At 51.1% G+C, this 14,273-nt stretch overlaps 1 protein-coding gene across 1 annotated transcript; it reads right to left on the minus strand.

The window, feature by feature from the left end:
• Positions 1-1,226: 1,226 nt before the first annotated feature.
• LOC9267992 (uncharacterized) lies at positions 1,227-13,977 on the minus strand. The gene is made up of 8 exons (XM_015768232.3): positions 13,600-13,977; positions 12,927-13,465; positions 11,261-11,432; positions 10,379-10,439; positions 9,749-9,849; positions 4,657-5,493; positions 3,225-4,253; positions 1,227-3,056 (listed from the first exon to the last, which is right to left on the minus strand). Exons 2-8 carry the CDS (start codon positions 13,445-13,447, stop codon positions 1,227-1,229), a joined length of 4,551 nt encoding a protein of 1,516 aa, XP_015623718.2. The 5' UTR covers positions 13,448-13,465; positions 13,600-13,977.
• Positions 13,978-14,273: the final 296 nt, after the last annotated feature.

Genomic DNA, 14,273 nt, shown 5'->3' on the forward strand with positions numbered 1-14,273 from the left:
AAAGAGGCCGCTCATTACTGTCGATCGGTTTTCCCTTGCCGATGCGCGCGATTTGCGACCGCTGAGTTTCTGCCCGCCTGTAGGGACCGGCCCCACCTGTCACCGGGCCTAAGGAGTGGCGTCACGCCCGAGCGCTTCCCTCGAGGGGGGCGATCACCCTGGCGTAACGCCAGGGGCTACTGTCGGTGACATGGGGCCGGGGGTATCGTGACTAGAGGCTTGGGTAGCCGCGGTCACCCACGTGGCCTGACCCCCTCGGGGGGGTCGGGCCCGAGGATGACGTGGCCACCCCTCCCTCTGTCTCCCCGAGGGGTCGGACCGCTCCCGTTTCGGCCCCGAGGGCTGGGGCGCCCCTGTTTCGGCCCCGAGGGCTGGGGCGCCCCGACCCCCTGTGGTTTTGGCGCCACGCGTGTGGGTTAGGTGAGCACAGCGGGGCTCACCTAACCGCATTTATAGCAGGATTGGACGAGCGCGCCACGCCGCATTTAATGCGGTGCAGCGCACGCTTATCCGGTCCGCGACTGGTCGGGGTGTGTGACCGGTCACAGACCGGTCAGATCACGGGTTAGGTGGCAACAGGCGGCCTGTCACACGCCTCGCCCCGTCCCGTCGGAATGATGAGAGCTTCCTGGCTCTCGTCCCTAGCCGGAGCCGGCGTGCTAACTCCTGGAGTTGGTATGTCAGTCCCGGTCAGATCCATTCCAGGCTTCAGCGCAAGTATGGCAAGGAAGTCGCTGGCCATTAAATGAAGGTTGAAATGGGCGTCCACCGGAAAAGCGGGCGAGCGGGGCAGGAGACGTGCGCTCTGCTTGTCAGAGGTCACTTCCGGCTGTAGACTAGCCCTCATTGTAAAAAGCATGTTTCCCTTCTTAGGCAGCTAGAGGCCCATGTGGTGACCCCTGACCAGATAAAAAGGAGGCCCAGGCCTAGAAAAAAAGAGGGAGAAGAGAGGAGGGGAGGGGGGACTCTGGCGAATGGTTTCTAGAGCCTGAACTCTCTTTCGCTCTCGGCCTCTTTGTATTCCTTCACGCACAGATCCACCAGAACACAGGAGTAGGGTGTTACGCTTCTCAGCGGCCCGAACCTGTCTACGTCGCCCGTGTCTTGCGCATTTCCTCTCTCGCTGACGTTCCTCAGATCGAGGGCGAAGAAACTCACTTAGCACCCCCGGCCGAACCGGCAAAGGGGGGCCTGCGCGGTCTCCCGGTGAGGAGCCCCACCCTCCGTCAGGTGTATACTTCACATCTGTTCCCGATTAAATAGTGCCTCCAGATCTTAAGAGCATGAACCACGGCTGCCAACTCGAGATCATGGGTGAGATAGTTGACTTCATGAGGCCTGAGCTGCCTGGATGCGTAGGCCACAACCTTTCGTTCTTGCATTAGGACACATCCTAAGCCTTGTCTTGATGCATCACAGAAGATCTCAAAATCTTTTCGGATATCTGGCAAGGTGAGAACTGGGGCAGTGGTCAACCTATTCTTCATTTCTTGAAAGCCGTCTTCACAGGCTGCTGACCATTCAAATTTCTTTTCCTTCATTAACAGCTCAGTCATATGTCTGGCTAGCTTAGAGAATCCCTCAATGAATCTTCGATAATATCCAGCTAAGCCAAGGAAGCTGCGGATCTCTGACACATTCTTGGGCGGGTTCCAAGCAAGTACAGCTTCAACCTTGCTGGGATCTACTTCGACACCGTTGGAGGAGATCACGTGTCCCAGAAATGCTACTCGGTCCAACCAGAATTCGCATTTCGAGAACTTAGCGAATAGTTGATGATCCTTGAGCTTTCCCATTATCAGCCTCAGGTGTTCAGCATGTTCTTCCTCATTCTTGGAGTATATCAGGATGTCATCGATGAATACCACGACAAACTGGTCTAGGTATTCCATGAAGATTTTGTTCATTAAGTTCATGAAGAACGCTGGAGCATTGGTGAGTCCGAAGGACATCACTGTGAACTCATATAGACCATAACGTGTTGAGAAAGCGGTCTTCGGGATATCTTCATATCTGATTTTTAATTTGTGGTAACCTGATCTCAAGTCAATTTTAGAGAAAACTCTTGCTCCTTTAAGTTGATCGAACAAATCGTCAATTCGTGGCAACGGGTACTTGTTCTTTATAGTTACTTCATTCAGGGCTCTATAGTCGATTACCATTCTCTCAGAGCCATCTTTTTTCTTAACCAGGAGCACTGGGGCTCCCCAAGGGGATGAGCTAGGTCGCACATAACCTTTACTCTCCAATTCTTCGATTTGTCTTTTGACTTCTGCTAACTCATTAGCTGCCATTCGGTAGGGTCTTTTTGCAATTGGTGCGGTGCCTGGTGCCAGTTCTATGGCGAACTCAATCTCTCGGTCTGGTGGCATACTCGCTAATTCTTCTGGAAATACGTCGGGATAATCGCAGACTATGGGCACCGACTCCAAGGAGGTGACTTGTAAACAGGTTAGGATAGACCGACTTGCGGTAGGGGTGTTAGAGGTAAAGCGGACTTGCTTTCCTCCAGGTCCTTGCAAGGTGATGGACCTTTCGGCACAATCTATCTGTCCTTTGTGCTTAGCCAACCAATCCATCCCTAGGATGATGTCCAAGCTTTGCGAGTCTAGGACTATCGGTTTGGCTAGGAAGTCAACTTCCTCAATTCTAAGGTTAACTTCCGGGCATATTTGAGTTGCCCTTATATTCCTTCCAGGGGAATGTACTATCATTGGTACACGTAAATTTTGGGTTTTCCAACCATTTCTTTTCACAAAAGCTTGTGATATGAAAGAATGGAAAGCTCCTGAATCGAACAGAACTATTGCGGGTACGGAGTTGACAGAGAACATACCCATCACAACGTCTGGAGCATCCTGAGCGGTCTCGGCTTGAATGTGGTTCACCCGGCCTCGACCAAAGTTGTTGGAAGCACGAGAACCTTGTCCACTTGCCTGAGAGCTAGGACGAGACTGAGCTGCCGCTAGAGTAGGAGTTCTGGCAGTGCTACCATTAGCATGCCCTGAGTTGGTGTTGGTAGGATTCTGAGGGCACTGTCTGGCATAGTGACCCATCTGGTTGCACCAGAAACACTGAACTGCTGATAGTCCTAGCGGTGACTTGAAAGAGGTAACACTGTTTGGCGCAGTGTTGCCACTTGGGGCATGCTGCTGTGGCTGAGGTGCCGGACGGTTCATCTAAGGACGAGGGGCGTAGCCTGGCTGGCGGTTAGCCTGAGTGACCAATTGGTGATATTGCATGGGTTGACCATAGCGAGGGCGTGGTGCGCCTCGGGAAGAATTCCCCTGATGGTTAGACTTGCGTTTCTTGTATTCTTCGGTAGCCTCTTTTCTGGCATCCTCAAGTAGAAGTGCCTTGTTGATCATATGTTGAAAAGTGGGGAAGTCATGAGCAAGCAACTGGAGTCTCATTCCAACTGCGATTCCCTTCAAGAACTTCCTGATCTTCTTCTTGTCTGTGTCCACTTCCTCAGGGGCATACCGAGCCAACTTGTTGAACTGACTTAGGTACTCATTGACACTGTTGTTGCCTTGCTTAAGCCTGTTAAATTCCTCTTTCTTCATATCAATGGTGCTTTCAGGCACATGAGCTGCACGGAAAGCCGTAGCAAACTCATCACAAGCAATGTTAGTGGGTTCAGGGTGTGCATTGTAGTAATTCTCCCACCAATCTGCAGCAGGTCCTCTTAGCTGGTGAGAGGCGTAGAGCGTCTTCTCAACAGGAGTACACTGCACTAAGTTGAGTTTTCTATCAACATCCTTCAGCCAATCGTCAGCCTCAACGGGCTCGACGGTCTGAGAGAACTCTGGCGGTCGAGACCTCAGGAAGTCTGTCAGTTTGGATCTATTGTTGCCCATGTGAGGGTGGCCATTTCCATACGCATTATGCTGAAAGCCGGCTATGGCCGCGGCTAATCCTTGCAAGATCTGTGTCTGAACTGCCATCAAGTGTTGCATGTTGTTTTCCACATGAGGCGGGGAAGGGATGCGTTCCTCTCCAGAATTGTGACCGGCAGCGTGGTGAGAGCGGTGAGACTGTTCCATCTCTGCATTACGGGAAGCTGTGTGATGCGAGCGGTTGCTGCGGCGGGGTTGCTCAACTTCTGCATTGCGGGAAGCAGTACGGTGCGAACGGTTGCTGTGGTGAGATTGCTCATTAGCTGACTCATGATTTGCTCCTGGCTCAACTCTACCTTCCTCAAAACCAAAGCGGGCTGGTGCACGAGCAGCACGGCGGGGGCGGCTAGCCATCTAAACTCCCAGGAGAGGGCGAGGTAAGAATCAGATAAGCACTTAGGAGGGCAAGGAGCAAAGTAAATAACAACTCAGATAGCACGCACTAGGCATAAACTGGATTTTTCAAATCATAAAAACACCTGATACAACGGGTGTGGACAAGTCACAGAGCTACGCCGAGCTTGACTGTACGCACACCACCTAGGAGAACCAGACTACCAAACAACACCCACATCAAACGCACGCATGCACTACCTCGCCATGACTCCAAAGGAGTTGGCGGTGGAACAAAAGGGCCTAACACACGGACGGCTGCTGAAGACTGCCTCCTCTACTCCTCGTCTGCCTGGCTGCCTCCTGTAGTCGGCTCCTCAGTCGAAGAAACGTCGATCGGCTGACGCGAAGGGACCAGCGGAACCTGTCGAGAGCCGTCAGCAGCACGGGCCGCTGGCGGTGGGGGAGCTGGGTAGTCGAAGCGGAACACGGTGGAAGAACCAACAACACGCTTCCGCGCAGTGCGGATAAAGCGTGGGCCACGGCGGGAGGAAGCAACGGGAGTGTGTCCGGGGGTGTAGGAGGGGCTAACTGGGTGTGGGTAGGGGGAGTACACTGGTGAGTACGGCGCACGCAAGCTGGGGGAGCGCGGGCCACTGGGAGTGCGGGCAGAGCCGCGAGAGCTGTGGGAGGATAGGTGGCTGGCGTGGCAGAGGCGGCCTGAGTCCCAAGAGACAGTGTCAACTGAGGTGACTCCCTCCTCGGCCAGACGGGCCTCCAGAGCGGCGTAGCGGCGGGCAAGGGAGCGGTAAGCCTCGAGGAGTAGGTCGTGCTGAGTGGCCTGAGCCTCCGAAAGCTCAACCATGCGAGTCAGCACTAGCCGAGACTCGTTGTACGGACAAGGGTACCTGGCGTCTGCGTGGCTAGAAGGAAGGCGTGGAAGCTGCCGGAAGGCAGAGCCCCCGAGACGGTGGCTGTAGTCGTGGGCGAAGCGACGAAGCGCAGTCCAGGAGAGGTCCTGGTACGCGATCTGGAGAGTGGGCCTAGCCACAGTGAAGTGGTGTGGGCGAAGACCAGCTCCGTGTATACCTCCACGAGGGTAAAGGTACACAGAGAGCTCACAGCGAGGGGGAACATGGTCCACGGAGTACCCCGTGTACTCGGGACACGAAAAGCCAAGGAAGCGGGCGAGGTCACGAAGCTGAGCGACGTGGTGACCCTCACCAAAACCGTGGGAACTGAAGCTGGCGTTCACTACCATCTACAATTTTGAAAGAGGGAGAAAAGATCAGTAACCATTTTAGCAACAAACTATTGAAAATAAAGAAACCAAAAAAAAAAGCCTTAGCTTTTCGCAAGTAGTTTTGAACTTAGTATCCTTAGGGTCGTCCTAAACGTCGGGTTTCGCCCTAGGGCCAAGCCTGGGCTCTGATACCATCTCTTGTCACGCCCCGAACTAGCCCCGAGCGGGACTAGCCCGTGACGCTCCAAATTAACCTGTTAATCGATACCAGTCCCAGGAAACAGTGCTGGTATCACAGGAAGACAGAATATCACAGCAACAGAGGTCTCTTTATTATAGAGTAGGAGTACAGTCATGTTGGGCTGCGGACAGATCCCGAGCTCACAACTGCATTACAAAAGGGAAACGGAAGCCAAGACTTGGACCATACATCACAGGCGCGACTTAGGAACTAGGCTGAAACCCTAAAACTCATCGTAGCCGGCTTGCTCCTGGAAGAACTCCTCGTCAGCGGGATCCGCTTCATCTTCTTCAGCAACTGGGGGGATTATTTATATAGGGCAAGGATGAGTACAGAAGTACTCAGCAAGCCATGGGAAATAAGTGTTTAATGCAGGCTTCAAGGAAAGGCTGTTGTTTTTGCAATTGATTTTATTTAAACTCTTTTCTGAAACAACTAAGTGAGATCTTCTCAAACGACACGGATGAGACAGTGCGTCTCGCCCGGTCGGAGTATGTGCAAGGTATCAGTCTTTTGAATTGGTCAAGGTTGGCACCCGGCCAACGACTTTTAAACGGCCACCCGGGCCTGGCTGATCCCATCAGCCGCAGGTTTTCCAAACATCGAACCCAAACCACATCAGCAAATTTCACAAAGCAGTAGTCAAACAAAACTACGCTAGGAATCACCTCACATCCGCCCATGACCGTGGGCACGGCTGTTCGAACAGTTTAATAACCTCTGCAGAGGGGGGTACACTTTACCCACACGATATTACTAACCCGGATCATCCAGCCCGTGCAGAACGGCCACGACTAGAGACCTTAAGGCTTTCACGACAAGGCATTTCGAAAGCCGACACAGGTTCACCATATGCCAACGAGAGGGATCCCAGACCATACTGTGCCAGGAAACCCGGGGGTCCTCCCCGACACCACCCCGTTGAATCCACATGTCTCTTGGCATCATGGCTCCCCCGATTAGCTAGTTACTCAGCCAGGGGTGTCCCATTCCACCCATGTGGTCGTACTTGTCTTATGTTCGGATGAAATTCCAAGGAAACGGTCCTTAAGTGCAAGAGCGGGGAACCGTACACCCGGTACGTTCCCCGGTCCGCGAATTTGGAAATTCATTTAGGTTCGCAAGCACCGACCCAGGTGTCGGGTTTTCCAAGTGTTTTGTAAAACCCAAGTTTTACCCAAGATGTTTCTCAGATTTTAAGTTTGAAGGCGACCGTCGATATTCGTGCAGAGTGCACGATTACCGAGGCGCAACTAGGTGGTTACAAGGGAACATGGTATAATAATTACAATGGAGGGGTCAACTGCAACAAGTTAGGTAGGTCCGCCAATCTGCCTTGCAGACGAGACATGTAGATTAAGTGCAATCCTATCAATGCATAATATTTTTCAAGCAACATACTTAAGTTCAAATATAGGCTCAAGATGTTCAAAGGTGGCTTGCCTTGCTCGAGATCTTGAGCTTGATCCTCGAAATCCTCGCACTGCGGGTCTTCGGGCTCCGAAACTACACGCGAAACGGGACAACTCAGCAAACGGCGAAAATAAAGCCCTATTATTGACCTCTAAGCGTGCCATTAGATAGATCTCGAGATTTGAGGAATTTTAGAAGTTGAACGGAGTCAAACGGACTTACGGTTGAGAAGATATTGAATTTATAAGATTATTGGATTTTTGGTCTAAAGGAAAAGGATTTATTTAAATCCTTTTTGGAAAAGAAAAGAAAAGAAAAGAAGAAGGGAGGGAAATTATACTTTCCTCGGGCGGCTAGGGCGCGGCCCGAGAGAAAGGGGCGGCTCGGCCGAGCTTAATGGGCCGGCCGGCCCAAGAAGGCGGCCCAAAGCGCGCGCGCGGGCGGGGAGGAGAGAGAGAGAGCCGGTGGGCCGGGTCCATCCCGCGTGGTCCCGGGTGGGACCCGCTTGTCGGCGACTCGGCTCACCGTGAGCGAGGTGCACGCGGGGCGTGCTAGGGTTTGGGGAGGGGAGGCGCGGCGCATGCGCGCGGTTCGAGGAGGACGCGGATACGGCGGGCCCACGCGCAGCCTCATGGCTCACCGCGGACCATGCGCACGGGGGGAACGGAGGGAGCAGCTGGCCGGGTCAGCTCGACCCGGTCTTAGCCGAGCTGGCGCCGACGTGGCGCCTATGTGGCTGCCACGCGGACCGGCGGGAGGTTGAAGAAGACGCCGGCCGGAACGGACGGCGGACGGTGGCTGCGAACGGCGGGGCGAACCACGGCGATACAGGCGAAAGCGAGCACACCGGAAGGTTGCACGGGATGAGGGGAGACGAGCCAACGACTCGGATTTGCCGGGGGATGCTCGACGGCGGCGGATTGTGGTGGCGGCAACCGGTGGCGAGAGAAGGGGGAAACGGCGACGGCACGACGGGAGACCGATTCGGGCGAGCTAGAGCATCTACGCGACTCCGGGAGTTCGTTGCTAGCGTCGGATTGGGCGGAGCTACGCCGAGCGAGGCCGGCAACGAGCGGGTGCTACGGAGCACGGGCGGCGATGGCGGCGAGCACACGGCGAGCGGCAGCAACGGTCGGGGCGGCGCCAGCTAGCTACGGGGAGGCTACTCGTGCTACTACCCGAGTCTAAGGGGAGGAGATGGAACGAGGAGGGAGAACGAAGGGAGGCACTACCGTGCGGGGGTGATGGGGCGCAGTGACGAGAGGCCGACGGCACGGGAGTGATCTCTCCGGCCTCGGGCCGGGGAAGAGGAAGAAGACGAGCGCCCGGAGTCCCCTTCCGCGTCCTAGCGCGCACTGGCTCCTCCGGCACACGCGACGGCGGCGGTCGGCGAGAGGGACGGCAATGGCGTGGGTGAAAAACGGGGAAGATTGGGAGGGGAAAAAAGGAAGGGAGGGCGCCTGGGTTTATAGGACGGCAATGTCGGTTTGGAAACCGACCTTGGGCGGTCAAGGGAGCGAGCCAGCGCTCGGCGGTCGCGGCCCAAACGGCGACCGGGGGGGGAGGATGACGCCGGCGGGAGGGAAAAGGGAAAAGGGGGGGAGAGAAAGGGGGTTGCCCCCTTGCCACTTTGGGGGAAAAGGAGGAGGGAGAGAGGGCGATGCGGCAGAGGGGGGGAAGCTCTGCCTCCGTCCCTTGGAAGCACGCGCGAGGAGAGGCGGGGCCAAGTCGATGACGACGGCGATGACGGCCGGGCGGTTTGGAGCGGAGCAACGACACGGGCGGCAGGCACAGGCAGGCGCGGCAGGCGCTGACGGCGGCGGCGACTGGCCGGTCGGCCACCATGGCGCGCGCGCGCGCGGGAAGCAACGGGCGGCGCGGCGATTTGGGCGGCGTCGACGGGAAACGGCAGCGAGGGCGGAGGGCGCTCGGCTCGGCGCAGCTCACGCGCACGCGTGCGCAGCGCACGGGCAGAGCGGGGGGAGAGGGAGAGAGAGAGAGAGAGAGAGAGGGGGATGGGGAGGGAGGGGGAGATGGGCCGAGAGGAATTCGGCCCATCGAACCTGAGGGAGGCGAAATAGACTTTTGCGGAGGGATTTGATTTGGGAAGGATTTGGATTCGGGATTGAACTTGACGATCGATCGGGGATTTGAGATCCGGAATTGGCACGGACACTAGACAATAAGCAAGGAAACAGATTTCGAAATTAGGGTTTTTAGGAATTACATTTTCCCGCTAGGCGCCACGACGGAACGGGCGCTACAGCTAGATGTGTTGCCACCACCCCCCCCCCCCCCTAAACATGCCGCATAAGATTGGATGATGAGGTGGAAGAAATAAGTGAGGAAATAGAAAATGAGGCACCCGTCATGTAACCTCCACACAAACCTAAAAAAAAGATGAAAGAAAGAGTGGATATGGCATACAAATAAAATAAAATCATTTGGGTTAGTATGCTAGAGGTAGTGTAGGTGTGATGTATTGTATATATCACCTCTGATCTTACATGGATAAAATTAGATGTGGCAACCACTCCTATTACAAAACTTGCTCTAACTATTATATGAATTGGCTATTAAATTGACTATAGATGATTTGGAGCCAATAGCTGGCTATACCATTAAACTTGCTCTGAGCAGACTGATGTCTCTGCTATCGCTGGCAATGGCAATGTCTCTGCATACACCTTGAATGATTGTAGGGATAGCACAGCAATCCCCTGTTTAGAACATAATAAAATCGTAGGATCTTATAGCCGTTTCACAAATTCAATTTCGGTTGGAATAGGGAGAATTTTCTACTACGTTTAAAATGGGGCCCTAACTAGGAGTTCATGTTAGCAGACATATGGATTTGAGAATCTGTCATTACGTTTTACAGAAGGCGCCAACAATTGAGTCGACTGCATTCCTGTATGTTGCTCGGCTGATTGCGTCGTCCTCCCAGAATTCCTGCGACCTGCACGTTACTCTCCTGCACCCCAACCAACGTGCTGACCGCTGCGGTTACTCCAACACAAATCTTGGTCATTTAAACTAGTATAAAATCTTCTGTCCCCAAAAAATCTTCGAACTGATTTCTCCTGGGTTCTCCACTTCTCCGTGCCTTCCTTGGGCAAACCAAATTCGTCAAGTGGCTGTAGTTAACATGACGCCTTTCGTCCAAAAAACTCATGTGAATAGTTGTATTCTAAGCAAGCTTATCTCGTATCGTTCTGCAATCAACATATCTCAGTTGCATGCTATTACCTGTTTGAAATAGCTCCAAGTCCAAGATTTCTTCGAATGAGCTATTCTTAGCTCCATAAATCTAAATCCACAATTATATTAATAACATTTAGATAAACTATTTTGTTCCTAATTTGACTTATAAACTTCAGATTTAACATGGTGGATATTAAATCCAGGGATGTGCTTTATATATTTGAACCACCCAGATTGATCCGGGCGGGTAAGAGATCAGGATAGCTGACCAGACGGCCAAGTGCATGGACACGCAAGTTTTGGCATGCCAATTTTTGGTAAGGCCAACATGTGTTTGGATTGAAGCCAAATTAAACTAATTTAGCTATTGAAATGGCCTATGTTATATAGGCATGCCAAAATTTGGCTTCAATCCAAACATACACAATTATTGTTGAGGTTGCCAAAAAATTGGCAAGCCTAATTTAGGCCTCAAACCAAACTGGCCCGTACCGCTCGAATTGTGACAAAAATGTAATACACAGATAACACACAGAATATGTGTATGCACATAACAAAAACTTGTTCAAACCATTCTAATGTTAACGAAGCATGAGATATTTCTTTTCTCTGCTTTCAATTCCACCACCGATGATCTGATGATCAACATAATTCACAGTTGCTCACCGTGACCAACTCTTCACACAGTGACTTCTTTCTTGGATGTTATGCCATAAACTTTCTACAAAACTAACATCAACCTTACTGTTAACCAACGCCCTCTTCATCAAATTTTCAGTTCAGCTCAGCATCCTTTTGGATTTCCTGATGCTGGGCTAGTATTTACTTGTAACAATGGCTTTGAAGATTTTATTACGACATTTTCTTTTGGAAAACTCATCCAGGGACATTGAAGTGAAAGAGCCAAGATATAACAAAAGCAAACACCATGCAAGCAAGAAGGAAGTTGAGAAACCGGTGGCCTTGCCAAAACCTCCGAGGTTCACTGGCAGGCATTTGCGAAGCCGCGGTGTTACTTGATTCATTCCACTGCTCGATGAACTCGGCATCACCGATACCTACCACATTGCATGCAGTTGAGCCACAGATTTCGCAGATCCTAAGACAAGTAAAGGAACATGGAGCATTTTAATTTTCTAGATTCCAATTGCAAAAGCAGAAAATGGAGTTATGCTTATGTAGTTATATTACAGATCATAAGGAGAATAATGCTAACACATTCTTTTATGCCTCTACAATACAAAGAGAGTAACAACATTATGAATGCTTTAACAATTAATATTTCACTTGAACCACTATCAAAGCACAACATGAAGTGGAAGGGCACAAGTGCAGTTACATCTCAACACTGATCAATAGCACAGATGCTTGTAATTTGGTCAGAAATATCAAGCATGTATTTATCTTATCCTGACTCTAATCCTCACCTCAATTGAGGTGATAAAACCCAAGTAACTATGTTGGTACGATATACTAGCACAAAAACAGGTTCCCACTTTCAATATTATATTCCCTTCCATTTAAGCAACAGTAATACACAAAAGGCTGTGAAATACACCTTAATTCAGAGCTCTGGTCCTAGCATTTACCAACAGTCATCCCATAGTAACTAGAGGCTAGGGATGTAAAACATTTTCACTATCTAAAAAAAGTAACTATAACTATAAAATGCATAATAAAGGAAATACTGGTGTTAGTAAAACAGTGAACATATGTATAGGGAGAAAATAGCCCATCCATCTGGATGCTTGCCTCAAGGGACTATCTGTTATATTTCTCTTGTGAATGTTGTACTGAAAAACACCAATCATTTAATTGCTTAAAGATGATAGCTTGATGCAAATTTATTTTCCATTCATATTGGTTCTACATGGTACATGCTCATCAAATGATTTGAAGAGCAAGGATAGGATAAGAAACAATCTTCAGCTTACTATATCTTACTCATATATTCTTGTATGAGGACCCTCCATCTTCTTCTTTTTTTCTCACTTCATTTTTTTAATAGTTAAGATTAATTAGTATGTATACCAGTGAGAATTCTAATAGTCTAGTTCCTTGGAATTCGATGTCAGATAAACATAGCTCGTGATCTCTTAATGAAATGACCGTCAGGTAACTTAACTACTATTGGCCATAATGTTCGTGTAGAAGTATCTAAGTACATTCTTTTAGGAATGTGACACCATAGCACTCCCTATAGAGTCTAGATCACCACAACGAAGGCATGCCAAGAAAAGGGTCAGCGCTTCCACTTTCGGAGATCATGAGAGTTACACAAGAATCTGCAAGAAAAAGCAGACCGAAAGGAATCTAACTTTATCCTCCATCTGAAATGTTCTACACCATGTTGGGGTTCCTAAGCTTTTCCTAGATCCTACTGGTTAATCATACTCCACTTTGCCCTTACCTCTCACATCACACTCTATCCTTCATATCCCTACCTAAATAAAGCAAAAACAAGGAACATTTCGTACTAAAAGATCCATCCAGTTACAGTAGCCAAATATTTTCATTCGAGTTTGTGCATAGTATTAGCAGATTAAATCATCAGAAGTGAAGTGTGGAATTAGCAGCAGCTGAGAGATATTACCTGTTTCCCCTGATCTTGAACCAGGTCTCGGCGCACTGCTTATGGGCGCAGGAGAGGTCGTCCTTGCAGGAGCAGCCGAGGAACATGCCGGAGCCGGACTCGGCGGCGGCGCTCTCGAGGCCGAGGTGGCAGATGCGGCAATTCCTCTCGGCCGTGTCCGGGCTGGCCTTGCTGATCTCGGCCAGCCCGGCCTCGAGGTCCACGTCGCCCAGCGAGCACTCCGACACGCACGACTTCCTCCTGCCGCCGCCGTCCGCGTCCGCGTCCCCGGCGCCGGAGCGGACGGACGCGCACGTCGAGATGAAGTCCTCGAGGGCAACGGAGCCCTGGCGCGAGTGCGACCGCCATGAGTGGTCCTCCGCGTCGGAGAAGCGCTGGCTCCCCTTATCCTCATCCGAGCTCTCCTCCGCAAGCCCGCCTCCTCCTCCTCCGCCGCCGCCGACGTGGCGGGCCGGCTCCGCGCTAGAATCCGCGGCGGCGGCGGGAGCGATCGTCAACGCCTGCTCGCCGTCGTTCACCATTGCTCACGCCAAACAAACCTACCAAAAAAAAAAAGCAATTCGAGAAAAAAAGGAAAAGAATCACTCGAAATTGCTTCTATACCAAATCCGGACAAGAGCAGAGAAGGGAGCAAGCAAACAAGAATCGCCGAAAGCGAGCACTAAATACTCACTCTTGCAGTTACAGGTTACTCCAAAGCTGACGGTGTGCCACCACGCAAGCAATGCGGCCGATCACTGGGAGCAACCACCCAAGAAAAATCCAAGCTGCCAGTAGATTCTAAGCTCTAAAAAAATAACGAATTGAAAATATACTGCTACCGACGAGGCATCAGGTGCCTAAAAAAGATTGGATTTTAAAGCTGTTTCTTGATCCACAGTGGCGCAGAGAGAGAAGCGAGAAAGCGAGGAAGAGTCGCGTAGCTGGGAAGAATCGATTGAACAAGGAGTAGGCGAAAGAGAGAAGGGGAAAAAAGAAAAGAGAAAACTTGCGGAGTTGTGGTGCTTTGTCGGGGACGAAGGGGAAGAGAAGAGGAGAAGAAATGAAGCATATGAGACGGTCTCTTGGGTCAGCAATGAAGTAGAGAAGACCGTGTCATGTGATGGGAGAGAAGAAATTGACCATCCACGAGTTTTTGCTTCACGAAAAATCTCGTGTTGGTGTACACAGCCCCCGCGCCAACTGTGAATTTGATCCCGTTCGACACCTGTTTTGCCTAGAATTTTTATGGTTGACAACGCTATCACCTTTTAATCTTACTCTAATCATTAAGCAGAGTTAACGTAAAGCTCTACGTGGATACCACCGAAGGCCATATTTTAGGGAAACGAATACCATCTTTTCATT

The sequence above is a fragment of the Oryza sativa genome, chromosome 1, assembly GCF_034140825.1.
Source record: "Oryza sativa Japonica Group chromosome 1, ASM3414082v1".
Taxonomy (NCBI): domain Eukaryota; kingdom Viridiplantae; phylum Streptophyta; class Magnoliopsida; order Poales; family Poaceae; genus Oryza; species Oryza sativa.

What these genes read in the sequence shown, in the direction of transcription:
- LOC9267992 (XM_015768232.3), bottom strand. Translation starts at nt 13,447, where the DNA reads ATGGTGAACGACGGCGAGCAGGCGTTGACGATCGCTCCCGCCGCCGCC. An exon ending in CTTGGAGCTATTTCAAACAG is followed by an intron (nt 9,850 to 10,378) that starts GTAATAGCATGC and finishes TGTTCTAAACAG; the next exon opens with GGGATTGCTGTGCTATCCCT. An exon ending in CCATGCAATATCACCAATTG is followed by an intron (nt 3,057 to 3,224) that starts GTCACTCAGGCT and finishes TGGTGCAACCAG; the next exon opens with ATGGGTCACTATGCCAGACA.